General features: G+C 36.0%; 2 protein-coding genes and 1 long non-coding RNA gene across 6 annotated transcripts in view; 1 reads left to right on the plus strand and 2 right to left on the minus strand.

Moving 5' to 3' along the window:
• LOC6649546 (guanylate cyclase soluble subunit beta-1) overlaps nucleotides 1-16453 on the plus strand; it is a 40500-nt gene extending 24047 nt beyond the window's left edge. For both annotated transcript variants that reach the window (XM_023179784.2, XM_047009203.1), the window contains exons 16-17: nucleotides 774-931; nucleotides 15594-16453. In XM_023179784.2, the coding sequence (XP_023035552.1) occupies nucleotides 774-931; nucleotides 15594-15945 (510 nt within the window). In that variant the 3' untranslated portion in view covers nucleotides 15946-16453. The remainder of the gene's footprint in view (nucleotides 1-773; nucleotides 932-15593) is intronic.
• Nucleotides 617-12545, minus strand: LOC6649547. 2 transcript variants are annotated; one of them, XM_023179785.2, is made up of 9 exons: nucleotides 12385-12545; nucleotides 11599-11964; nucleotides 11255-11354; nucleotides 10410-10519; nucleotides 10226-10329; nucleotides 6888-6983; nucleotides 4407-4563; nucleotides 3836-3954; nucleotides 617-1392 (listed from the first exon to the last, which is right to left on the minus strand). In XM_023179785.2, exons 2-9 carry the CDS (start codon nucleotides 11815-11817, stop codon nucleotides 963-965), a joined length of 1335 nt encoding a protein of 444 aa, XP_023035553.1. In that variant the 5' UTR covers nucleotides 11818-11964; nucleotides 12385-12545; the 3' UTR covers nucleotides 617-962. The 2 variants fall into 2 exon arrangements, with proteins under 2 accessions (XP_023035553.1, XP_002071998.2); XM_002071962.4 differs by lacking the exon at nucleotides 12385-12545 and having other exon boundaries at nucleotides 11599-11976.
• Nucleotides 16454-24727: 8274 nt separating the features above from the next.
• LOC124459693 lies at nucleotides 24728-25201 on the minus strand. 2 transcript variants are annotated; one of them, XR_006953732.1, is made up of 3 exons: nucleotides 25159-25199; nucleotides 25000-25098; nucleotides 24728-24925 (listed from the first exon to the last, which is right to left on the minus strand). It is a non-coding gene; the product is annotated as an uncharacterized LOC124459693 (long non-coding RNA). The 2 variants fall into 2 exon arrangements; XR_006953731.1 differs by having other exon boundaries at nucleotides 25000-25201.
• Nucleotides 25202-26888: the final 1687 nt, after the last annotated feature.

Consider the following 26888-nt stretch of genomic DNA (forward strand, 5'->3'; position numbering starts at 1 on the left):
CAAGAAAAACAATAGCACAGCATAAACAAAAATAACTGACTTTTGTTTGCTCCGACGACTCTGGGCATCATTTATCAAAATTGCATTCTGCCAACTGACCGACCATATGGTCTACTGGATACTGGCTACTAGCTACTGATTTAATTTCGTTTACTCTATTTTCCGAAATGGATTTGGCTAAAGTTTTGTGTTTTTTTTTGCCTGGTTTTTGTACAATTTACTTTGACTTATTTGCACATTTCATGGCAGCTCTCTGCTTTCTGCTCTAGCAATTAAATAGTTTCATGTAATTCCTCTTTGTTTTCATAGTCCTTACACAGTTTCACATGTTCACACTTGGCCAAGGGCTTTGGTGTTGGCTTCGTCACCTAGTTACATACTTAGCAACAAATGGATGACCAAGATTTAGGTCTTTGCTGCTAAAGCCGCAGCTCATTTCGCTTTTAAAATTTAATTAAAGAAAACTTTTGGTTGCTGCTGCAACTTTTTCCCCAAGTAATTGGTGGAGAAGTTTTCGTTGGTTTCACTTGCTAGAATTGTGATGCGGTTGCCAAAACTCTCCTTCCTTGGCCCTTCAATCCCTTAGTTAGAGAGACAGAGAACTTGCTCCTTCAAGTTTATCTACGAAACAGAGAAAGTTTATTAGCGGAATATATGTATGTATAATGGTGTTCGGACACTTGGTAAACTTTGTTGCTTAAAGAGCAGATTTATTTTCTAATTTTTAACTGATGTTTATAAAATGAATTCTTTCTTTTTTTTTTTTGTTACAGCAAATCACCATTGGCATTCATTCGGGCGAAGTGGTGACAGGCGTCATCGGCAATCGAGTGCCACGTTATTGTCTCTTTGGCAATACCGTTAACCTAACTAGCCGCACCGAGACGACCGGTGTGCCCGGCCGTATTAATGTCAGCGCGGACACTTATCGGTGAGTCTATATGTCTATGTCTACTCTCTGGTTATCTAAGTTGATCGAAGGGACATGCCTGACCGTCATAGGATTCAGTTTCATTGCTGACTGCCAGATAGGCAGCCACTGCCGCTTGTTTGGCCTCCTCGGTAATGGCTCCATCCGCAGTTGCCACAAAGGCGGCAACCGCAGCCTTTTCTGCATCCGTCACTGGTTCCAGCAACTGTCCTTGATTCTCACTTTCATCCTCGCTTTCGGCACTGCTTATGGTGTCTAATCTGTGCATGGCATTTGTGAGTCCTTGCATGGGTTTGTTGTTACGGGCTTTATTGGACTCCGTTCGTTCCTCTTGCTGTGAGCCAGGACCATCCAATTCCTCTGTTAGGTCAATATATCGCTGCAGCCGATTGGGTAATCTCAATGTGTCAATACCATTGGGCAATTGATTATGCTGTCGCAGGACATCACGGATACGACATCTGACAAAGTCAAATAAGGAAAATTAATCAATGTTAGTAACAATTACAGTAAATCTAATATAAATTCCTTCCCATCAAAAATTTTTACGAGTATTATACATGTAAAAACAGAAATTTACTACAAAAAGTTGTGCATCAGATAGTCTAAGTTAGGGCCAGAGTTCATCCTTTTCTTTCTGTCAACATTTACGGCATATTTCATAAATTAATTTAAGTTTCACAAAAAATAAGCTTACACTGAAAGGAAAAAACGGGAAGCAAAAAATCGCTGCGCACAGCAAACTTCATGTGCTTAAAACTTTTGTTGTAACAAAGAGCAAAAATAAAAAAAGGAAACTTTGGCCGAGGTTCCTTTTTTTTTTTGTTGTTGTTGTTGTTGCGACACACGCAGTAAAGAAAACTAAAGGGAGAAGTTTAAGTAGCGGATATTGTGCCTGCTTCTTTCTTTCGCACTCGAGTTAAGACCCTCCGCCATTCCGCTCAGCATTCGTTTGCCGGCAATCAGATCACTTTGAGGCCATAGTGAAAGCTTTTAGAGGGGCACAAAAAGTTCAGTTGAAATAGGTATGTGAAGCATGGTAGCAGCCAAGTGTCTGCCCCAAAGTGGTACTAACAAACAACCGCCGAAAAAAGAAAACCTGTCCAAAAAGTTCTCCACCCCGAAAAAGCATCCAACACACACACACAAATTGGTGTCATAAAATTTCATAAAATACAGTAGCAACTTAATGGCATGCTAATCGCCTGTAGACGATGCCGAAAAGCACTAAAAATTCTCAACTTTTAAGCAAGAATTTGTTGTTTCCTTATTTTCATCACAATGGCAAAATTTTCTCGAATTCTTACTGGCATTATGAGGTGAATCTAGACAGCTAGCAAAATGTTAGATACTTTTTAATCTATGTGGTTTTAGTTTGAGTTTGCGTAAAACAATAAAAAGTCAAAATATTTATAAAGTTTATTAGACAATCAGCTAGAGTTCAGAGTCAGCTATGCAATAATTGCAATATCATATTTTGATGAAAATGTTCTCAGAAAACTATTTAAATGGATTCAGTTAGACAAGTTAAAAACTTATTTTATTATAACTTATTTACCTTTAATTAAAACTACATATGTCTAGTCTCCTTTGTTTTTTTATTATAATCCTATAAAAGTATTCTTATGAAAAGTAAGACAAAAAATGGCTCTAAAGAATTCACTTTGAATTCACAGCTGCAACTACGGCAAAAAGATGACAATTTGATTACAAAAAAGGAAGCAGATTGAAAACTTTCTGGACCGAATGTTCTTTGAACTTTAACCTATTCGTTTTTCCTTAAGTTCTTATCGGAAATCAACTTTCGTCTGACATGCGTCTGTTTCTTTAGTGAAATCATCGATCAAAGATTGATTGTCCACTGTTTGTACTTGGAAAAGCATCTTCCATTCGCTTCGCCAGTTGGCATAGCACAAACATTTGGTGAGGAAAGAAAAACATATACGGACGGGCGAAAACAAGCAAAGAGTCAGCAAGCGAGAAGGGTCAAACTTGGTGTACATTTTGTGACGTGTTCAGAGAGCAGCGAGCACACAAGCAGATGAAGTCAAATATTTGCATGGCGGCATGGTTGGGGAGTGCTCGGTAAACAAATATCTATATATTTGGTATAGAGTATGTGTATATCTCCTAGTTAGAAGACATATTAACGGCAGCTACAATGTCTTTGCAAAAGGCTCTATTCGGGCTTTTTTTTTGTCACTTTGACAACATTATTAAATTAGATAAATAGGCCTGCTAGTAACTTGCCGATTAAATACTAATCAAATTTGCCAAGAAATTCAATTTAATTCATTAACTTTAGCTCTATTCAGGGGGGTGGTAATGGAAACTAACAAGGCATGCGGGCAAAAAGTTCTTGGGGACCAGACTTTGCTTGATATGCTTAATACAAACATAAAGGAACAAGGAGCAAAACTTGCATTAACTAAGCCACATGACAAAGGCAGGCGAAGTTGTCAGTTTGGCTAAGCAAGAAACCCCAAAACAAAATCGTTTGTCAAGTTGTCAGTCAGTCAGTCAGTCATTCAGCTAGTCAGCCAAGCAAGCATTCAGTCAGCTGCTCATCTCCATCTCCATCTCCATCTCGATGGACCTTCTTTACCAACTCCTGTGTGTTTATTTCATTTTTTGGGCTTATCACAAAATTCGGCGTCCGTAGAAAGTTAAGCAAGCGTAGCGAACCCAGAAACACCAGCAATAGAAGACTAAGCCAAAGTAATTGAATAAAAAGTAAAACTTATTTCAGACGTCAGTACTTTGAGTGCCTTCAACTGTCTTTCTTTCGGTCTGTCTGTCTGTCATGCTGACAGTCCTTCACATTGTTAGTCACAAAGTCAAGTGCTTAAATGAGAATTCCCTCTTTGCTGGCCAGCAAAATGACAGTTCAAAGTTGATAATTACCGGCATAAATGTCGCAGTGTGGGCACACCATAGACCTGCTCATTGAAAATTATTTTGTCCATCAGCAAACGTCCATAGCGTTCAAAGAACATTTCGCGCCGTACTGCGTATAAAATGGGCTGAAAAAGAATTGAGATTAAAATGAACAATAAAGCCGATAAAAGTCTGAGCAATGTTAAGTTCTTTCAACTTTTGTTCCATGTCAATCAAATTAAATATTAGATACTGAGCAACTTTTTCAAGTTATTATGTTCACAGTAATTTTAGATAAATACTCTTGAAATTTCTGAGATTCACTTAATATGGAGTGTTCTTTGTAACAAATTTAATGCAAAAGAAAACATATTTTAAGATTAAGATTTAGTATTTGTTGAAAAATTTTAAAAAGAATTATCTGTTTCCTTGTTTTACTATAATTTAAACCTTTTGATATTCAAAGAGTTTCGTTTGTCGAATGTCTCTTTAGATCTCATTAGTTTGCTTGAATGAATGCCTTGGTGAGTGGTAAATTTGAGTGGATTAATGAAAGGAAGAAGTGTTTTTTGCACTTCTCTTTCACAATTGTACTCACCTTGAAAGGCATTTCAATCATGGTTACATTACGCAACAAAATCCTTAGACACAAAACCAGTTCGCAACTGTAATTGCGCCCGTTCTCAATGAGTTTGTCGAGCAGTGATATAATCACAGAAGCTCCACCATCGGGTGGTTGCGGTGCAGCGCCATATCTGTAATGATAATGGGTACAATATATACATAAGGATGTAAAGGACTAAAGGCACGTATGTGGTTAGTTGCCCTGCGGTTTTGTGTGTGTGTGTGTGTGTGTGGGTGGGAGAAAAAGGAAATGATGGAAGTGCAGGACAAGGAGCTGAAATAGAATTTGTAGACGACATTGTTGGTAAACGGGTAATAATGTTTAGAGCACTGATAAACGCCCACACACCCAGCCACATACAAAGATATACAAGTGCAAATGAAATAATAGACAGACATGGCTCGCGGTTGTGTAGTTGCTGCCCCTGTCACTTGCACAATATCATATAACCACACACACACACACTGAGAGAGAGACATACCCACAACAACGGACAGATAGACGGACCAACGGGCGGGTGTGTGGACAACGGTGCGTATACTTACTATATGTACAATACAATATATACACACCATGTAGAGTGTTGTGTGTGAGGCAAAATCGCAAATGAACTGCAAATTGTGGCATGTGTCGTGTGGCATTGGCAAAATGGCGGTAACACAGCGTCACTTTTTAAATTGAAAATGTTTGTCACACGAAATATATTACATTTTATATTTGCATATTGCGTCTGATAAGCTTTATAATTTATATGTTTTGTTTTGGCATCATTTAAATATTGTTCAAGTAAATCAATTCCGCTCACGAGCAGAAGCATTCTACACTCCATAGGGGTAAAAACGAGAGGACATCAGAGAGTGAGCTGAGTGATGCTAAGAGAAAGAGGGGCAGGGGCAGAGGTCGCCAAATACAACTGAACGTGGCAATTTGCATATTTTATGAGGCAATTTCCAATAAAATGCAGCAAAGCGAAAAGCGAAACGCAAATTAAAACACACAAAAGAGGAACAAAATAAATGTATCTGATGTGAATTTTGCGTCAGCATCAAAAAATCAAAAGCAATAAGAGTGAAAACGATGCTCATCCGATGTATGGCATATGCAGATGGGCGGTTATTTACCCATCAATCGATTATTAACAATAAACGGCAATATAAAAACTGTCCAGCAGGCATACACATAAGCCTGTTAATCTGTAATTAAGGCCATTTTGTAGCCAAAAATATGAGGGTCTATATAAAAAGGTTGCCACACAATATACATATACATATGTGAGCAGGAAGCTCCATAAGGGTCGTCCATCAAAGGCAAATGTGAACCCATATGAGCAGAGATAATTAAATTATAATTCAGATAATTGAAACTTTAAAAGTTCTTTTTTTTTTGTATAAATTTAATCAATTTACCTCCATAACCGTAGGAAAAAGAATATTATACAGAAAACTGTGGAATTTGTAGAAGTTTTTTATAATATAATCCAAAGGGTAATCAATCACAAATTAAAGTTTCTTTTCTACCAAAAACAAAAAAAAGGTCCAAAGTTTTCAAACCAGCTGGCATTCCGTAGTTTGAAACTGATTGTTCAATTCACTTTCGTTCATGGTTGGGAAAAAAAAAATCAATTTTGGACATTGAAGAAAAATGCACATCTCTGTTATATTGGTAAAAATATTTCACATCTTTCGTGCTTTCGATGCGCCCTTTTTGGCTTGCAATCAATTGTTTGCATTTTATGCAAAAATTCGTTTTTCTTTTTTTGGCATTGCATCAAAAATTGAAAACGCCAGAGCCAGATACAGATTCATAGTAACAGATTCCATTGCCAAAGTGAAAGAAGAGCAAAACAAAAATTAAAAGAAAAAGAAAAACAATAGCAACAACAAAATACAAACTATGACAAGCTATGAGGCGTGGCAGCAGATGCAGCAGACAAATGCAGCTACAACTAAAAAGGGTCGCGCCATATCAACTTTGAAAATAATAAATGGCCAGGCAACCAAAAAAAAACTAGTAGAGACTAAGTCGCAAGTGGATTCAAGGGCATCGAATGAAGAAGGAACGGGGGAGGGGTTGGAATTGAAAAACTTATACGAAAACTGTGGGCGTTTATATATAAATTTATGATTCTCCTTCACTCTGAACTTGCTGTTGTCTTGCTGCTTGAGTTGAGTTGAACTAAGCTGCCTCCGACCATGAGACAGAACGGAGACGCTACTGCCTTGTGATGCAAATTCGCTTTGGCAACGACCTTTTTCTCATATATTTATGATGATAATTCCGGGCTCTTGCCTCGACTTTTGACTTGTTTACGTCGTCCACTTGCTTATGCTAAGCGTCTTGTAGTTTCTTTTTGCTGTTGCATTCATTGCGGATGCGCCAAGTGCCGAACGCTTTGCATATTTCGCGCTAATTGAAGTACCTTGCTTTTCGCCCCCATTTGCAATTCTTACTTACCTGAGCAGTATGAGCAGTAATTCCGGTGAAGATGCTTGCAAAGCAATACGCAAGGGTGAAGAACGTCCACAGGACTCAATGGGCACATCTATAAATCTGCAAAAGTGGGAGAAAAGTGTTTGGTTAAAATGTCAAAAAGTCTGTTGCTTTTAGGCCACAATTTGGGGCAACTTAAATGGACATTTACAGAGTTGGCTTTAATAGGCAGATAAACGACACCCTACAGCATACATACACACACACACACATACATACACAAATATGGTACCCACACTGAAACAGGCAAATACACTTGGAGAAATTAAATGGTGTACTTTTTGGGCAATCGATTGAATATCATAGAAAATATTGAAAAAGAATGCCAACAAAGCAATTTAAATGTAAGCTGCTTTTCCACCAAATCTATAAGCTCAGCAATAAATTCCTTTCGTTTTTTTTATATTCTTGCTTGGGATTTATCTTGAGTGTAGAAGCACGTACAATTAGTCTGCTCGCTTGTTGCTTGCTTCTGCACATTTAGCCAGCTTCTCAAACGTCTCCTCCTCATTCACTTTCACATGTAGTTGACTTTTCCATCCCCCACAAAGGAAAAAAATGACAAAGCATACGTTTTCTAGATACCCTAAATACAGTTTGGTCTTATTTTGGGATATTTTATCTAAAGGAATTTCGGTTATAAGCTAATGCTTAATTAGCATCTGATTTTCCCCCCTTGTATTAGGTCTTCTTTTTTTTCTCTGTTAATTATGATGAGGAATAATTTCAATATACCCTGAGACTTTTGAGCCCGAACAGCTAAAGATATGTAATATGGATTTTTTTTAGCCTTTGGGTTGTCTTCTTCTCCATTCGGGCATTAGCATGTACAATGCACTTAAAACAGTTTGCGATACTTTGGAGAGACACATACACATATACTCACACACACCCATGAACATTTACTCGCACATACATACATGTATTTGTGTGCCTACGCATAAAAGTAGGCAAATAAAAGACTATGAAGCAAAAAACGAGAGAAACCGCAATAAACCGGAAGCCACTCAGTCGCACACACACACACACAGACACATATATGCAGGTGACTCTCTCACACTTGTGTACATTAGGTGAAGCAGGCGATAAGCATATTTTGAGCCACCCACGCCTGCAAATTGCCTCTGCGAATTCATTTGCGTTTTATTAGAAGCGATAAAAGCGTGTGACATGAAGGATCAAGACATTTGCAATTGCTACAAGGCAACAGCAGCAGCAGCAGCAGCAACGGCAACAACAAAAGCAACAATCCCCAATAAGTAGGCAATGGCAAATGGATGCTTTTAGCCATCAGCTTATGTAACATCCGAATCCAAGATTTTTGTTGACGCAAATCAAACATTTACAATTTAACAAGATGACTGACAAATTAAATTTTTTTTTGTTCAACAAAAACCCAAACTTGAGTTGAAAAAAAAAAGGTAAAGACTTTTCTAAGTATACTTGAAATCAATGTAAAGAAAGAGCAATACATGTTCCAGTTTTATGTATTATATTTAATATATGTTTCAATTTCATAATCATTTTTATACTCTGACTTCTGTCAAGTATTTGCTATGTGTGTGTGTTGGCAGTTTCTTTCCTTCATATACAGTGATTTATACAGTTTTAGGGGCATTTGGCCAAAATATTTATTGTCACATTGTTTGGCCTTTGTGTCTGCAATTCTAATACAAACAAACACACACACACACTCCCACACACACGTTCATACATATACACATATATTTAGAGCTATTAACAGTCGCTGCTGTTTGCGTGAGGGCTTCATAAATGTCGTCTTAATGTTTTGCCAGTCAGTTTTTGTCTTGTGTTTGTATAAGAATATATGTTTAGACATATGTACATATGTATGTCAATGTATGTGTTTTTTGTTGTGGTGCGGTGAGGCGGTGTGGCCGTGGTGTATGTGCGGCTGTGGGCGTGTCCTGGGCTAAAGCTTTGTGCGCTTATTACACGCATTTTTGACTTTAATCCTCCGGAGTGCTGCCAAACAAAGCCAAAATAACAAAGGTTTGCATTGCTGCCAGTTGGTTTTCAGCTTATCGCTTACACCCACACCCACACACACCCACACACACACACACACACACACATATAAAAATGTTCATAAATCTCAAGCCAAAAAAAAGAACGGAAACAACAAGCACGAAAGAGAACACTGAAAATGAGACAACCTCCGTGCTGAAATTCATGTTGAAAGTGAAAATCTTAATTATACATGACACACACAGAAGCCCGAGGAGCCAAGCATCTGTTGTGATTGAGAGTCGTAGCGGCCATTGTTTAAATTAATGTGTATGTGTGTGTGTGTGAGTAGTAACTGAGTAACTGTGCGTTATATATGTATGTGTATGTAAAGTGTCGCCATCTTTTACTCAATTATGGCAGACACACACACATACCACACAATGGCTGATGTAATATGTATTAATTTAATTAAAATCCTTTTATATGCAATTTGTTCTGTTTCTCTGTTGTTAGTATTCGTCTCTGTCTCTCTCTCTCTCTCTCTATAAGGTATTAATGGGACTCAGTCTGCCTATTACTGTTGTTTTTGCTGTAATTGTGGGTCATGTTTTGCAATGAATTTATGCATTTAAAATGAGTCCCAGTCAAGAAATTTTTAGGTGTAATTAAGAAAAATATATTTCTATAAGATGACATTTTAAATCTTTTTAAAGAAGTTCTAACTTGTTTGTTATTTTATTAAAGTTTTCTATTAAAAAATGCCCTTGCCACGACTATAACTTTTATGGTTTGACTATTATTATAAATAAAGTGTGAAAAAGAAATTGCTATACACACTTATAAAAGGAAACAATTAAGCTTAAAAAACTTATATATTGTGGCCAGCAGGAAGAGCTTTTATTGTTGACTGACTAACTATTTTATTTGTCTGTCGAAAAGCAAGATCCAAGACTAGTTCTAAATTGCAACTGTTTGTAGTTTAACTAAAAGAAGACTTGACCTTACTTAGCAAATACAAACAAACCCAGTTAATAAAAGAATGAAAATAGAACCAAACAGATAACTAAACTTTATCAACGTAGTTTTTACTATAAAATAAGACTCTTAGATATGAATTGTGTTAACAAATTAAGTTGGAAAAGTTAAAATGCTAAGCACACACAGAAATAAAAGCTGAATGTTCTGTAGAGTCAATTAAAATGACAAAGACTGTCGATTTATGTCATTTGAGGAGAGACATTTAGTTCGTCACGAATGACTAGTCAAAGTTGTTGATATTGTTGTTGTTGTTGTTGTTGTTGTTGTTGTTGTTGCTGTTGTTGTAGACATACCTGAGTTGCCTCTCCTGTTCATAGCGCGGTATAAAAACGGGTAACACGAGCCTTTGCCGTGTGGCATGCTTCAAAAAGTAAACCATAGCACGAACATTCTCATGCTGCAAAGATAAATTGAAAATCATTTATTATATCATCTACTGGTACGTGCATATGGCTCTATATATAACTTTATGCTTGCCTGATTCAGAAAATCACTACGCCATCCAGCAATAAAATGTGGAGCATGAGGACCAAATAGAGCCCCCAAAAATATACGCTCAAAAGTCTTTTCGCATTCATAGATGGCCACTGTGGAAATGATGGAGAAAATGGAGAAAATTTTAATTATCTAGTAACAAAATTTCTATGGAAATTTTTATTCGCCCCCGCACAAAAGCAAAACAACAAAAAAAAGCATACACACAAAAACTAATTACTCAACTGACTTGTTGCTCGATCGTATTTCTTTTTTTGTAGCAATTTTTACTGGTTTTTTTTGTTGTTGGTGTTGTAGAAGTTATGGCAACAACAAAAAAGCCATCTAAGGCATGAAAGTAAGAAGGAAAAACTAATATGACAGCCATGAGAGCTGAGACTGGTTTTTTTTTTTTTTTTGTTGATGATGTCCGTCCCATGATACAGGCCTGTCATTAATTTTGTTTTTGTAGTTTTTGCTTGTTTGGTAAAAGTTTATGCAGCATTTTAATTAGACATAACCACAACACTCTGGCTGGCAAACCCTTTCAGATACTTTATAAGTTTTACGATGCAGCATGAAAGCACTTAGTAACCATTTTCTTAACGCAATTTCACTTGGCAATTAGCAGAAACACGTGATTAAAGTAAAACTGCCTTGCCTTGGCAGTATAATAATCTGATGCGTTGCCATAAAATTCATTAAAACAAGCAAAACAAAGCGCCACGCCCCAGGACAAGGACACAAACACACGCACACACACCCGACACACACACACACACACACATATATATATACATACATATGCATATAAATTAAATTATTTAGTTGGAATGACTTTGACTTACCCAACAGTTGAACGACCACCTCCGAGTCGCGTACTCCCCAATCCCAGCAGGTGCGCAACGCAATGTACAGAATGTTGTGATACTTGCCCATGAGGCATACCTAAGGGAGAGTAAAAGTGAAAGCAAAATTCAGATGAGAGAAGTTTTTTCATCAAAATTTCAAATTAATTACTGCCCAAAGGCTTTTGATCAACGAGAAAAAGGGTTAAAAAAAAAATATATATATAAATACCAAAAGGAAACAAAACATTCTAACCAAAAAGTGCATATTATTTTAGTTGAATTTTATTTATGCATTTAAAATGAAATTTCCGTGGGAACAATTTGTGGAATTTCATTCTTACCTGTCCATTGTCCTCTTTGGCCAGACGATGATAACGTAGAGCGGCAATCACTGCCAATGCAGCAACCTCTTCGGTTGGCATATTCTGTCCCTCACTGCAGCCCTTGATAATGGCACTGAGATGGTCCAGGACATCGCGACGAGACTGACGATCCTGCAGACCATTACGGGTAATCTGCTCAAAGGTGTCATTGAAGAAACACTCAAATATATAGTCCATGACCAGGTATCGCCGTGGGGCCTTTGGATTCTTCTGATGGCTGGCCCGTGACCGGAAGCCGTAGAAATGACGGGGCAATGGCAATAACCAATACCACGTCAATTGTCGTTTTAATTGACTTACGAATTGCTGAAATGCCTCGAGCAACTGGGAAAACATATTACAAATCACCGAAGTGCAAGAAACGACATTGATTTAATTTAGTAAGAAATTAACGAAAAGTTTTACAATTGAAATTCACAAAATACGTTGTAATGGCTCCTCGCATTAAAGAGCAAATGAAGTCAGAGAATGAACAGTTATTTGAGGGTGGAAGCGTTAGCATAAAGAGAGTGAAAGGTCTTTCTCTCTTTTGCTGTATGCCTTTCTCACTCTCTTACTCTGTATTGATTTTTTCATGCTGGCAATGATGTACACGAAAACTATAAATATTCAAACAACAAAAATATAAACAAAAGAATCACAATGGAATCGCCGGCAATCAAGCAGCATATATGGATGTACACTTTAAGCAACTATAAACTTAACCAGAGGAACGATTGGTTTTTAAATAAAAATTGCCATTACCGTTCTAAATAAATGTCTTTCTGTATTTATGTTCCCATTGAATAGGCAAACAGGTGTCCGTTTCGTATATCCCTCTTCAGCCTCAATCAAACATTCTTCAAGTATTCTTTGAATCAATTCAATTGAATCAACATCCACTCGTTGCTTTAATGCCACTTTAAATGAATTTCGTTTTTATTTTTATTTTCTTTGCAATTTTCACAAGGTTGTTGAAAACAGAATTTTACGCACAAGGAAATTCACCCGCGCTCAAGTGCCACCAACCAACCAACTGAGGCAAAACATTCTAATGCACAGCTGTTTACCTGATGTGGCCCACCACCACCCTCCCTCGCATTATACCATCTCGCTAAATCTCTCTCTCTCTCTCTCTCTCTTTTGTTTCAATGCACTCTTTGTTTTGTATTCTCTTGTCTTTCGATTCGATTCAGCTGACATAGACAATTCAATCAAGCCGATTTTCTCAATCATGCAATGCATTTCGAAAACTACAATTTACCCATTGGGTATTATTAAAGACAAATAACAGATTTCAAACATAACTGTTTATTTTTAAAATATCGATTGAGTATAATAAGCAGCATCAAGTCTAAACAGAGAATACAATTTAAGATCAGACTTTCCTATATTCACTTAGCAAGCTTAAAATCCATTGGTATCTAGAATTTCAACTCAATATTTTCAAAAAGTAAAACAGACCTTATCAGGACGATTCAAAAATAACATCTCACCCAGTTTTTCTTAAAATGTTTGATCATATACAATTTTTACTATTATCGAATCTTCTTGTCATTTAAAATATTCATAAAGTCATGAGCTCATTTTTTGTAAGCTTTTTTGGAAACTATATCCTATTCACCTCTTCTTAAGTTGAATCTTCTTCTTTTAATCAGTTTCCAAACTTTAAAGAGTCAGAATTTCATGATGAATACATGGTGAGGGATTTAGTTTTTGTTTTTGCACCTTACATAAATCAGATTTTAGCAATATGGAGGAGTCTTTTTTGTGTCTTCTTTTTATCAAGTATAAAAATAATCATTTTTTAATCAACAAGAGGCGTTAAAGAAGATAAACATTATTTCTGATAACACATTCATCCAAATGATGGATGGGATACAGTCAAAATTATATTTCTTGTTTGACATTCAAAAATGGTTCAAAAACCTAATGTAAATGTATCGAAAAACCGAACACTTATTAAGGAATTATTTTAAACCGAACCAAAACTGTTTTAACTAGAACCTGGAATTGTTTGATTCCTTTGTTCGAGCATAAACATAAACATTTTATTGATTGTAAGGCTTGATTTAATGAATTAATTGGCAATGTAGGCCAGAGATAAATCATAAACGTTTATACTTGTGAAAAAGTCTGAAATGACCTTTACCTTCATAACAAATATTTACAAAAATTGTTAAATCAGTTTATTCTGTAAAATGAAATGAATGTCATTATCGATGGCATTTATCCATTCACTACAAATTCAGTCCAAGAATTAAGGACATTCTGTAAATTTAATTATTAAATCCTTTCTTTACAAAATTCATCCTTAGAATTATGTAAACATTTCTGACAGACATTTGCAACAAATTTTATAGTTATCAAGACTTTGATGAATTACTATGATTAGATAATATACAGTTTAGTTTTCTCAATTTCGTATATTACATTTTATATTAGCTTATGTAAATAATTATTCAATGTATTACCGAATTTCAGTTGCAATTAATTATTATACTCAATGTATATTAAATTTTGCCCCCACCAATTTGTGTCTCGTTGACAATTTCGGATGAATGTTTACTTGTTGATTCATTATATTTATTTTGGGTTTTGTTGGCTCCACAGCATATCGATATTGAACATGAATTATTCATTACCCGCTGGCACCCAACATTAAATCATTTTGTTTGCAAATTTAATATTTGGACTGACAATTAAGCAATGTGTAAATATTTAAACGCAAATGGTAAATATTAATTAAGAGATGGTTAGCCCAATGGATGTCTTCTAATAATTATATAAATTACATAGGGGAACGCATACAGTAAGCAAATGTTTACCCAAAATGTATGTGTGGGAATAAAAGTTAACAGCAAGGAAATCCACAAAATGGCATCCAATTAAGTATGCTACATTAAATGAGAATTCTTTTAGTGCATTTTGCTTGCTGATCAACTCATTGCTAATTAAAAACTTTTGCCATGGGCAATAAAATTGTGGCCATATGTCGGCCAAATGTTTCAATAATATTGAATTAAATGTGTATGCAATGTACACATACACACACACACACACACACACATTAGTGCACTTACAATATTGCCAACAGCAACAACAACAACAAAGTCCTCGAATTCGTGCTCAGATAAAATGTTGCGGTTGTTCGATGCGGAAACGGAAATGCGACCTCAACCAACAAAAATGAAATGCTCCCTGCTGTCGCTGTCGTTTTTTGTTTTCCTTGTTGTCAATGTTTTTGCTGCTGTTACTGACAAATTTGTTATTTTATTGTACATTCTTTCAACCAAATGGCAATTTCACTCGACAGTGAGTATGCCATAAATTTTTTGTGTCCTTTAGTCATAGAATCCAATAATATATAATAAACAGACATTTGCATAACTTTACGACATGAAGATGTTACAATACAATGTCGTTAAAGGCAACAAATAGTTACCATATTAAATAATGAAATAATGTATATTAATTGAATCTATAATCGAGTCGAAACGTTTAGTCCAGTTCTAGAGGCATACGTTTTTGTCGAAATATAATGTCTAGTTCGAAGGACTTGCATATAAACTTGGTAATAACAACTGAAGTTACTCAAATGGTTTAGCCAAATGCATAAACTTGATCATTGTCAAGATGGTTGTGTTTAGAGACATTTATTTGGGGCTCTAAAACATTGTATGCCATTACGTTGATTGCAGTTTGTATCAGCTTTGGTCCATTAATATGGATTTTCTAAAAAGTCGTATATATTTTAACTACCCAGGTCGACATTCGTAACGCAGTGGATTTTCTTGGATCAGCAGCTCATAAAATATTGCGAAATCCCATAATTCAAAACTCAATGTTCAAAGGTCTGAGTCACATAATGTGTTATTCTCTTGCGAAATGGGAAGAGATTTATGTTGATAAAAGCAAGCACTTTTTAACAATGCAACTAACTAGATACCCTTTCTCTGGCTCTCTTATTTTAGACTACTATGCCAGGAGATCAATCAGGATGACTCGTTTCATCTGGAATATCGAGGCCCCGTTATCATGAAGGGCAAGCCAACGCCTATGGATTGTTGGTTCTTAACTCGTGCCAGCAGCACAATTGCAAGTGGAAGCGGAAGTGCAAGCATGGCTACAACCAGCGGCAATGGCAGCTTGGATTCGCCAACGGCCATGCCCAGCCAGCGAATGACTCATGCAAGTGTCTCACGTACTTCATCCGGAGCAGGAGCCGGAGCAGGAGCAGCAGCAGGCGCAGGAGTAGGAGCTGGTGCTGGAAGTAGTGGTTCTGCCGGGGGAGCAACGACAACTGCAGTTCCAAGAGATACATAGGAATCGTGCAAGGATTCGTCTTGCTGCTGCTGAAATATCCTGTAAATTTGCTACGTGCGTGCTTCTGTCCTGTTTGTCCTGTCTCATGTCGTCCTTTTCATACAAGTCGGCCACTTAACCACTTCATTCCTCTGGCTTTGCATTTGTCCTGCAGTTGCCTGCCTGCCTGCCCTCTGCCTCTCTGCCTCCTCGTCCTGTGCGTTCTGTGCATGAGTGTGCGTTTGTTGCCACTGACACGTTGCGGTCGATGTCGACTTCGAAGGAGCCCAAGGATCATTGTGCAAGGTAATTTATGTTAATGCTCTCCTCTATCTGTAACTACTCAGTATAGATGCCCGATGCCACTTAGCCAAGTCATTTTACAAGTGATTTACATTTCGTTAGCAATTACTTCTGCTTAATGCTGGCCTACCTACATAATTTATTACATATTAACTGCTTCAGCTTCAGTAGGCCAAGTTCGTTTATCTGTTCGCAAAAGTTTAAAGTATACCAAGTTAAATGCTACCCCTGAAATTTGAAACGTGACCAACGCGAGCCTTTGAATGTAAACACTCTTGTCAGTTGGCCATAAACTAGATAAGTCCAAAACAACTCAATATAAAAGCCGTAATATAGCAAACAGTTAAATGTCTATACACACATACATACAAACATACCTAAGGACAAGCCAGATTCAGGCTGAAGCAAACAAACCTCTATTGGCTCTTGCTCTGGCTGCTGCGGGGGTCTTTCTGAAAACATTTTGTGTCCTACTTTGCCTGGTCTGGCCGCAAAATATATTGTCAACATTTGCCACAAAATTTTTTTCTGGCGCTACTCCCAGAGTCAAGTGAAATGTTCAACGAAATGAGGCCAAAAAGGAAAAAAACCCAGCCCAGCGATAGAGAGCCCGAAAAGTGGATAAGTAAAGAAGTCATATTGCATTTAGCACATACTTCAAGAAAACAAATATTTATTCTCATCGATAAGAAACCAAATATTATAAATTTACTTTTATTTTTACAAGCAAAAGCATACAACAAATATCAGTATTCAATTATTAACATGTTTCCGTTTTTATTTCTTCATTACAAAATCTTTGGTGAGGTCATTTGAGAAGTTATTGAAAGATTTTTAAGAGTTTTTGCTTATAAATTTTGAAATGAAAAGTAACTTCAGGTTACTTTGACAGTTAATGGCTATAACAATAAGAAATTATCAAAAGTAATAATCATAATGTACACACTTACCTACTGAGCAAGTTTAATGTGGGCTGCTAGCAAACTTATTAGTTTTTATAGAGGTATATATATACAATTCCTTATCATTATGGTTCGTCACCTTTATTACTTTCACTTCATTAAATTTGCAAATAACCCGTTGTATTTGGACACATTTGAACGAAAAGTTTACTACTCATAACACTTACCACACAAAAGGGGGTAGGACACTTTTGGTCTGGCCTAATTTTCATTTCGATCTCGGGCCATACATATTGTCATAGTTGTTTATGGCCTTAATATGTTCACATTATCATCACAAGGACAACAAGAACAACAAGAACAACGGGGAGAAACGTTAAGAACGTTGGCATGCAATTTGATGACTTGGAAGTTGCCTGGCATTTTGATGATGATGCCAAGTGTGTGATTTGTGTGTGTGTGTGTGTGTGTGTGTGTGTGTGTGTGTGTCATGTGTGTGTTGCCATTAACGAGTGCTCGTTAGAAATGGATTAACATTGATTAGGTTTCGCCCAACCAATGAAATTTGGCCTAATTATGGATGAAAATGTCGACCAAATATAAGTATACATAGACGTTTTCTATTTTAATAAATCAAACATAATTCGCCTTGGTTTTATGAAAATGGAAGTCTAAATATAAACTCTTAATATTTTAGAAGAAATAATTCCCTGTAGTTGATATCTTCCATTTGTCTATTATTTTTTTTGGGCAATTCGCTTTAACTATTACAAACTTGAATCGCCAGATTACATAAAATTCATTCTATTCAATATTCCCTCAATTCAATTCAAAATGCTTGCAGGATACAACAAAAAAAAAAGAATGAAACAGGGAAAAGATGGCTGGCAGTGTAGCATCCGGTTCGCGGCTTTTCCTTCATCAGTTTTCCCTCATTACTTCTATTTAGTCCTTATTTATTATTCACATCCGGCCTATTTATGCAGAATGAGGGTTTTTCTTGCGGCATTTTCTTTTCAACACTTCCTTCGTTTTGGTTTACGCCAATTGCTTTAAATTTATAATTAGACAGAAACGCAGACTTCAAACTTGATGATGAAAGACGTATTTGAAAAGATTCTCAATCGATTGTAGCCAATGAATACATCGAAAGGACCTGCATCAGCACATTTTTAACAACCAATAACAACAATATCTATTTATCAAACATTTGCCATGCACAAATAAACTAATGTACATACATATTGATGCTTGTGTGTATGTGTGTGTGTGTGAAAGTTTTTCTTTACATTTCCGCTTCAATGAATGGAAATTCATCCTCATAATGTTCGCATCGGTCTCGCACAATTTCCGTTTCCTGTTTCGCTGTTACACAAAACCGAAATCCAAATCCCAAAACCAATCAAATAAATATATGTAGATTTGTATACATTTTTGCTTAACTGAATACAAGGACAATTTGGTTTTTTTCTTTTTTTTGTTATGTATATTCCTGTGTATGTTTGTTTGCGACAATGGGACAGGGCGTTCAGTTGCTTCTTCAAGGCCAGAATCTTATTAAAAATTTAGTGACAGCGGCATGCAAAGTTTTTATACCCTGCATAAGGGATAAAAGGGGTATATTGAATACTATAGATCTGAATGATTTGTGATTTCGTTCAGATCATATAAAAACTTGTGTTTGTTGTTAGTGTAAAGATTAACTGAAAGAATTTTCCAACAGTCAAGGAAAATACTCCTCAAAGTAGTGAAATAAATGAGAGTGCGGCTTATCAATGCGGCCCTTTTATAATGAAGGGTATCATGAAGTTTTTGCTCCGACTGCTGAAGAGTCTTTTTTTTCCCATCTGTCTCGTCTATACAGAGACCGTGCTTTTTTTTTTGTCCTCATTAAAAATTCATAAGGATGGAAATTATGATTGCGACGAGCCGACGATAAAATGTTCTAAAGTATTTGAAAGAAAAGAGGAAAACAGCGAGCGAGTGAGTGGTGGATGGCGACCTTTAGTCCTAACTTTAGATATACTTATGTAATAATGATAATACTGCTGATTAATATTTTCAACTTATTATGGACAAAAATTACGTATACGCATGAAAAGGGCGTGAAGGAAAGATTAGAGATCTCTAGTGACATGAATTTAGTATATTTTTCATGAAATCCTTTTGCAGTTAATGTTAATGTGGAGAAAGGTGAATCACTCTTAGTTCTATGTGGCAAGAAAAACTTTTTGTTTAGTGGTTTAGGACGTAAAAGTTTTCTTAGTTGGTCTATGTGAAAAGTTAAGTTTTATTGCCTTGGCCAACTTTATTTATTATTAATTTTATGCATATATACCTATATATTGTTATCACACAAATGAGGTAACGTAAGAGATGGTATTTAATTTTGGGAATTCTATTCAAATAACTTAAACGTCTTGTTTGAAATGCTGTTGTCAGAGGCAGACACAAACATTTGCCTATCGAAAACATTTAAGGCGTGGCCTTAATCGAAAACTCAACACTAATTTCAATTAAAGTTGTAATGAAGGCAAACAGACTGACAGAAAACGCACCATTCCGCAACAATGCCAACTGACAGATGCCGCAACCAACTAACCAAGGAACCTTTCCCTATTCCTCCTCTGACTTTCCCCCCGCCCTTCACCCGCCACCATTGCCATTCGCCGCATTCCTAACTTAAGCAAACAAACGGCTTGAACATTCATTTGCATACCCAATGCCATGATGCCACCGCCCACATCCACCCACATCCACCCTCGCCCAGACAACATTACCCATTGAGAGTGCAACACACAACTGGCAAATCAAATCGAAGGCAGATTGCAACAAATCAATTCAAATCACAGTTTTTTATTATGCAAAATCGAATGCTAGCGACAGAAAAGTTGTCAGCAGCTGCGACAGTAACAACTAAATCGAAATCAAATTATTTTTAATCAATTTTACCCGAAAAAAGATTTTTAATATAGCCTCCCATCTACATATTTGGCACTTTTCTATAGTTTATTTAAAATTGATTAAGCTGCTTCTTAGAAAAACGAGAAAATCTACAGGCAAATTGGAATTGATCTTGATCAAGCCATACAGAACTAAATTCTCTATTTATTACTTGTACTTTATATTTGATATTTCATTTATAAGCTATTGAAATCTCACTCAAATGATATTAGTTTAACTAGTTCTTCAGTAGAAAATAGTTCACAGTCTGAAAACTGTTTCTAATTAAAATTAATTGACAAGTTTTTTGAACTATTTTGGTCTTACTTTTCGACTTCAAGTTCACATTATTAACATATGCTTACATATTCCTAATGTAGGACTTAGACTCCTTACTATTTCCCAGTTTTTACCTAAACACTTTCTAGTATAAACTTACCCCATTACTTTAATATGACGTCAACTAACTATAGTAAGTAGTTTAAACCGATTAGTTTATGTTGTTGTTGGTGTATCCAACCAAAAGGGAGATAACATCAATATCTTGTGTGTGAAATATGCATACTTCCTTTATAGACGAGATTCATAAATGATTGTTTGTCGGTTTTGCTCCTCTGTGTGCTAAAAGAATAAATCGAGCATGTAAAGGGAAACTTTTTCTCAATCGAATACAATTTGCCGCAGCAACAGTGAAACACAAAAGCAGCGTCAATATTGCCATTACATACATACATACAAACATACATACATATATACATACATACATACATACTTACATACATTCGTACATCATAAATACACATTCTTCTTATTGTTTCTTTTTTTTTTGTGGTTTTTTCTGCAATTTTATGGTATTTTCTTTTTTAGTTTTTCCGGTTGCGCGTTAAACTTTTTCCAACGAGAGCAGCATTTGGCATTGGCTTTCGTTCTGGCTTCTGGCCCTGGGCAATGGGGCGTATTGGCCACCTTTGTTCATTTGATTTGTGTGGCCATAAAGTTGCGAGCCATCGTCTCTGATATTTACAATTTTAATTCAATTTGTAGAAAATGTAAGGACCACCCCACAGAGCCACAGAATCAGCCGCAGCCTCAGTCTCAACATAGAACAGAGGCTGAGGGGGGAGGCAGAGCTAGGAGCCACTTGCTGCTGCTATTTTTGAACATTAAACTAATCGATATTTTATGTGCAGAGAGTGCAGAGATGGCGCAAAGGAGTGTCAGTGCCAATGGGTCGAGAGGGTCGAGGGTCGAGGCAGAAGCATATACGATATATTAGATGCAAGTACATTTTAGCCATTTTATCGTCGTTGTAGTAGTCAATTCAATGACAGCTCAGCCGAAGGACATGGCAAGACTCGATCCGGATCAGCACCAGCTTCAGCAACAACAACAGCAGCAGTAGAAGCATGTTGTTGTTTAATTGTCTGTAAAATTGTTAAATTGCTTAGCGTGCAACTGCTGGAGGCGCCTGTCAGCGGCTTAGGGTTAACATGCATGTGCAATTACTATCAACTGACCCCAACCCGACTGACACTCACCGCCATTGTCAGCCTGGCAGTGTGCTGATGCATTGAATCCTTTCAACTCGTATTTTTTTCACTCCCCAACCCCACCCCCTCATCCGACTGACTATACGTCAATTGAAACTTGTACTTGTGCCAGACCACAGAGAATATCTAACCCAAAAAAGAAAAACCGTAAAAAATGTTCAACTTACGCTATAAATAATCGTTTTTGGGCACGACCTTAGAACTTTTCAGAATTGAATTTGTAACAAACATAGAGATCATGATTACATTTTTCAGCCACGAACTACAAATACTCTTACAAATGCCCAATAGACTTTATCATGTCTTAAGTATGAATATCGAATTGGATAGTGTAAACGTATGTAGCCACGTTTCAAAATTTCTCTATAAATAACCCAAGATTTTTGTTACTTTCAACTATTATCAAAGATTTTCAAATGTTTTCAATATTAAGAAATGAAAACTGTCCTTTTTATCCTTTTAAATCAAACCTTGAAGAACCCATTAAAGAGGCAAACCTAAGTTTGATTTGAATGAGGATTCCCTTTACTCTCTGTGGTTCATATATCTGAAACTAAACTTTTGTACATTTTTTGGGAAATATGAACATAAATGTATTCTTATATTCTTGGGGAAAGTCTTGATTTTAAAACATTAGGTCTATAAATTGTTATATCTTTGGGATAGAATTGATTTTAAATTATTTTGATATTTAAGACATTTTTTTAAAGGTTTTTCTTATGTAAAATCTGTTTAACTATTTTACAATTGATAATTGCTCAACAATTTAAGCCATTTGAATAATTTTCTATAGAATAAAAGTCAAAAAAGACCAAAACTTGGCATTAATTCAGATGCTCAGATGCATATATGAAAATGACTATATCTATTCATGCCATCAAGCTTATCAATAATGTATATACTTAATTTCATGCGTTGCCAACTTTCAGTTGGAATGTTTATACACTTTTAGCCAGAGTATAAGAACTCTACGTGATTGAAATTTTCAAATTTCAAAGCGCCGACCCAGATCTGTGTATCTTTTTTGTATTTTTACCCCAGTTTTTGGCAATCAAAAGTTGTATGTTTCGTTGCCTTTGTAGTTTTGCTGCTGCTGCTGTTGTTTGTTGTTTGCGGCTTTGCTTGGCCCACGCAGTTGGCATACCAAACAAGTCAGAAAGAAGGCAAAAGTTTCACTTTCCACTTGGGCCAGATTCAACTTTGACATTGACACTGTTCTGGGTACGGGTCCGGGTCTGGACCCGTTTTCCACACGGGGCCAGCGGTGGTGATGGCGGTGGCTAACACTATTCTGGCCGGCTTTGTAGCGTAATTGGGCGTGAAGGGTTAAATTGAATTGCATGCTCATGCTCATGGGAGCCGAAATGGCCAAAACAAACAAACAAAGCTTTGATTTTGTTTGCTTTAACCGCATTTGATGGAGGCATTACGTAAACAATCTAAATATGAGTAGTTTAGACCAGCTTTAAAAAATTACCATAAAATTGCAATTTGAAATTAAGTATTTCATTTATCTCGTTACAGGATATCTACATACATAAATAGAATAAAAGTTACTCTAAAAAAACCCAAAACTAAGAATGCACTTGTACAAAATACTTAAGAACATAATTATAATTTACTTGATGGTTGATGTAAAATGAAACTTTATATATGTATATGTAACGTATTGTATTGTAAATCGAAAATTTTTGTTAATATGTATTATTATTATTATTACTATTGATTGTTATTCTACTTTTGTGATGGTTTCTTAGGCTGAACTGTTGTGCTATTGACTTATTATGCACTGTAAATCTAATTGAAAAAACCAAATAAAACCAATATCTGTAAAAATCGTTGAGCAAATGCAATGTAAGGCAAATATTCTAACTAAAAAAAAAAACAAACCAAACAAAAATTGGTAATGAAAGGCATCCAGTGTTGTTTTTTTTTTTCAAAAGAGACTTTACCAATTATCATGTATTAGTATTAACCGTTAGGCATTAATATACATGTTTATAGGAACATTGGCACACGACTTTGATGTTAACTTCTATACAGGGGCTATTGACCAGACAAACAAACAAATCGTTAGCTAACTTAATCAACAAAAAAAAAAAAAGAAAACAACCGCACCAACAATTAAACTAAATTGATACCAAAAAAAACTAAAAGAAAGCTCTTTACAAAAACAAAACATACAATATAAACTAAATATAAATGTTCAAATGTCCACGGCTAATAATATATATATATATATATTATAAATGTATAACCAATCACACACATCCACAACTTACACAACTTTCCATTCATTTCAAGAAATTCCAGAACCTAGTCTACAAATCCATAAAAATTTAATGACAAATCTTTACCAAAAACAAAAAAACAAAATGAAAAAAATAGCTTTATAGCTTTAAGCCAATGATTAATATTGGAAAACAACTGAAAAACTGAACTATGCACACTGTACACACACACACACACACACACACACAACCACAACCAAATAGAAATAAACAATATATATGTATACCTACCAAGATAAACAAAAGAGAGTAACTTACTATCAGCTGAATATACCAATAAGTCAAATGTTTAGCTAAACATATAGAACTCTATACTGATCAATAAGCTAAGTATGTATGTGTCTGATACCTAGTCAAAAATTGGATATATATACATATATATGTATCTATGTCTGTCTGTATGCACACACATATCTGAATGTTCAGTTTCCATCTCATATGTTGTAGGAAAGTGAAGAGAAAGAGAGAGCAGAATTCTATAATCGAAAATATTGTAAAATAATGTGTAACTAATCCTAAAACTGACTCGGCTTTCACACTCTTCCTTCCTTAATATGTGTAATTGTTACGCATTAATAAACAATATTCAAAAAGTACTTACGATAAACCACAAAAAAAATAAATAAATAAAAAAAAATTTCATTGAACCCCAAAAAATCAAAGGAAAAACTGTAAGTCTATTAATTTAAAAATTTTTCACAAAGAATCTGCAACTTTTAAACAAGGTAAGTGAAGGTAATTTAAATTTCTTTTAAATACTCGGATTTATTATAGTCTGATCATTAAGCACTTTAAATTTATTATAAAACTCCAATTTCGGCGATTCTTATCACTTTTATTAAACTTTCATTTCACTATCACTTGTTTCGTTTAGTCAACGTGGTAAATTTTAGCAGGCACATATATTTATATTAGTTTACAGAATAATCAAATTCTCCAAGCTTTATGTATGTGTGTGTGTCACCCCGAAGCTATATGACTTTGTCTCCACTCCGCCACGCTTTGCCAAAATCTTCATCAAAAAAGAGAAAAGTGAAAAAAGATCCAGTTATAAAGAATTGATATTAGGGACCAATATTTGCTCACCAAGTAACATGTCTGGTTATCCAGATATAATAAAACTATGTACATATATGGGTAGAATTAAAGACGTCGACAATCCAATGAAGCAAACTCATTTACAACCTGAGAATATATAAACAATTTTCATTTTAAATGTTCTTTACTTACCCAAATTTATATTACGCCGCTAGAACTTTTTACGCCCACAACCGATCGGTGCAACGCACGCACAACAACTGATGCGCGCTCCCTCAGCTGCAGCTTCTTTTATAAGCTCAGCTCTATCGGAAAGCGGGAGAAATTGCAAGAACTTTTCCCTCTCCCTCTCGCCCACACTCTCTCACTGCAGTACTACTTGCTCTCTCACTTAGGCGCTCAGCGCATGCGACGAACGGCAGAAGAAGAACTGTCTCTCACTGCAGTGCACTCTCCCTCTCTCGCACACACTTACACTTGTAAGTGCTCTCTGTCTCTTTCTTGCTTAAGCGCGCGTGGAAGCGCGGCTTAGGCGCTCAGCGCATGCGACGAACGGCAGAACTGTCTCTCACTGCAGTGCACTCTCCCGCTCTCGCACACACTTACACTTGTAATTGCCCTCTCTCTCTCTTTCTTGCTTAAGCGCGCGTGGGAGCGCGGCATTGGATGCGGTGGGCTAGGGAGAGAGTGCATTTGAGTGAGAAACTGATTCTTGCGCATTCTGCCCTTTCTCGCATGCGTTGAGCGACTAAGCGAGAGACAGAGTAAAGCTTTAATAAAAGAAGCTGCATTTGGGGGAGCGCGCATTAGTTGTTTTTGTGATCTTAGGCAATTTGGATAAGAAAATATCTAATTCTTTTTCTTTTTAACTTCTAATTGTAAGATCACTTTAATATTTTCCTCATAAAATTGATTCTTACAATATTTGTGTTAAATTATAATAAGTATGTTACCTAGTACGAAAATTGAAAAAATTTCTCTCTTGTTGGCTTATTTCCCAGACATAACATCATGTGAACTCAAACAAACAATTTTGATTGATGATTTCAATTAGCGCACACTGGGCTGGCTGTATGTTTATTCAATATAATTATTCTAGCCATGATTGAGTTTTATAATACATTACTAAATATATATAATACATAACATAAAGTTTATAAATAGTATATACAAGGTTTGACAAAGGGAATTTGGTGTCCCTTGTTTAAAATCAACTCTCGTTTCGCGTAGTGACAAAGAAAGTTGTCCGTGTTCTAATCAAATTTCCTCATGAGACTTTTGCAGTTGTTGTTGTTGTTCCTGGTCTTGCTGATGTTGCTCTTTGAGTTTTAGCCATTTTGCTCTTGGTGACAGAGCTGCGGCTGCCTCGGCCTCTTCTTTGGCAATTTGTTCGCGTATCCAATAATTCGCCCCACAAACCAACAACAAAAGACATGGTATAAGGATGAGCAGAACCATGCCCAAAGAAATGCTGGCCACACGTGCCGATTGCTCTTCGTTACCTGTGAATAAACGGTATGGCAAAAAAAAAGGTGCAATAGACAAAATGATGAACAAAAGAGACAGCGGAGAACCAAATTCAAAATGGAAACTAAGAGAAAGGAAATGAATTCTCTTGTTGTTCTTTTTTGCTGTTGTTGTTGCAGTTACTGTCGTTTCTCCTGCCATTTGAAAAATGAATGAATCATAAATTAAACAAGCCACCAGCCACCAATACCATTCGTTTATGCTATCGCCCATTTTGCCGTATTCAAGCGTATTTTGTATTCATTCGAGGCTAAAGAAAAACGGAAAAAAAGAACTACTCTGCATCGCGTCTTGTTTTCTCTGGTTGGCATTGTGCTTTGAATTTGAACTGTGACAGGATAAACGCAAAATACATACTACAGATACATAAGTAATGGCAACAGCACAGCAAACAAGGACCAGCAAACCAT

The sequence above is a fragment of the Drosophila willistoni genome, chromosome 3R (genome assembly GCF_018902025.1).
Source record: "Drosophila willistoni isolate 14030-0811.24 chromosome 3R, UCI_dwil_1.1, whole genome shotgun sequence".
Lineage (NCBI taxonomy): Eukaryota > Metazoa > Arthropoda > Insecta > Diptera > Drosophilidae > Drosophila > Drosophila willistoni.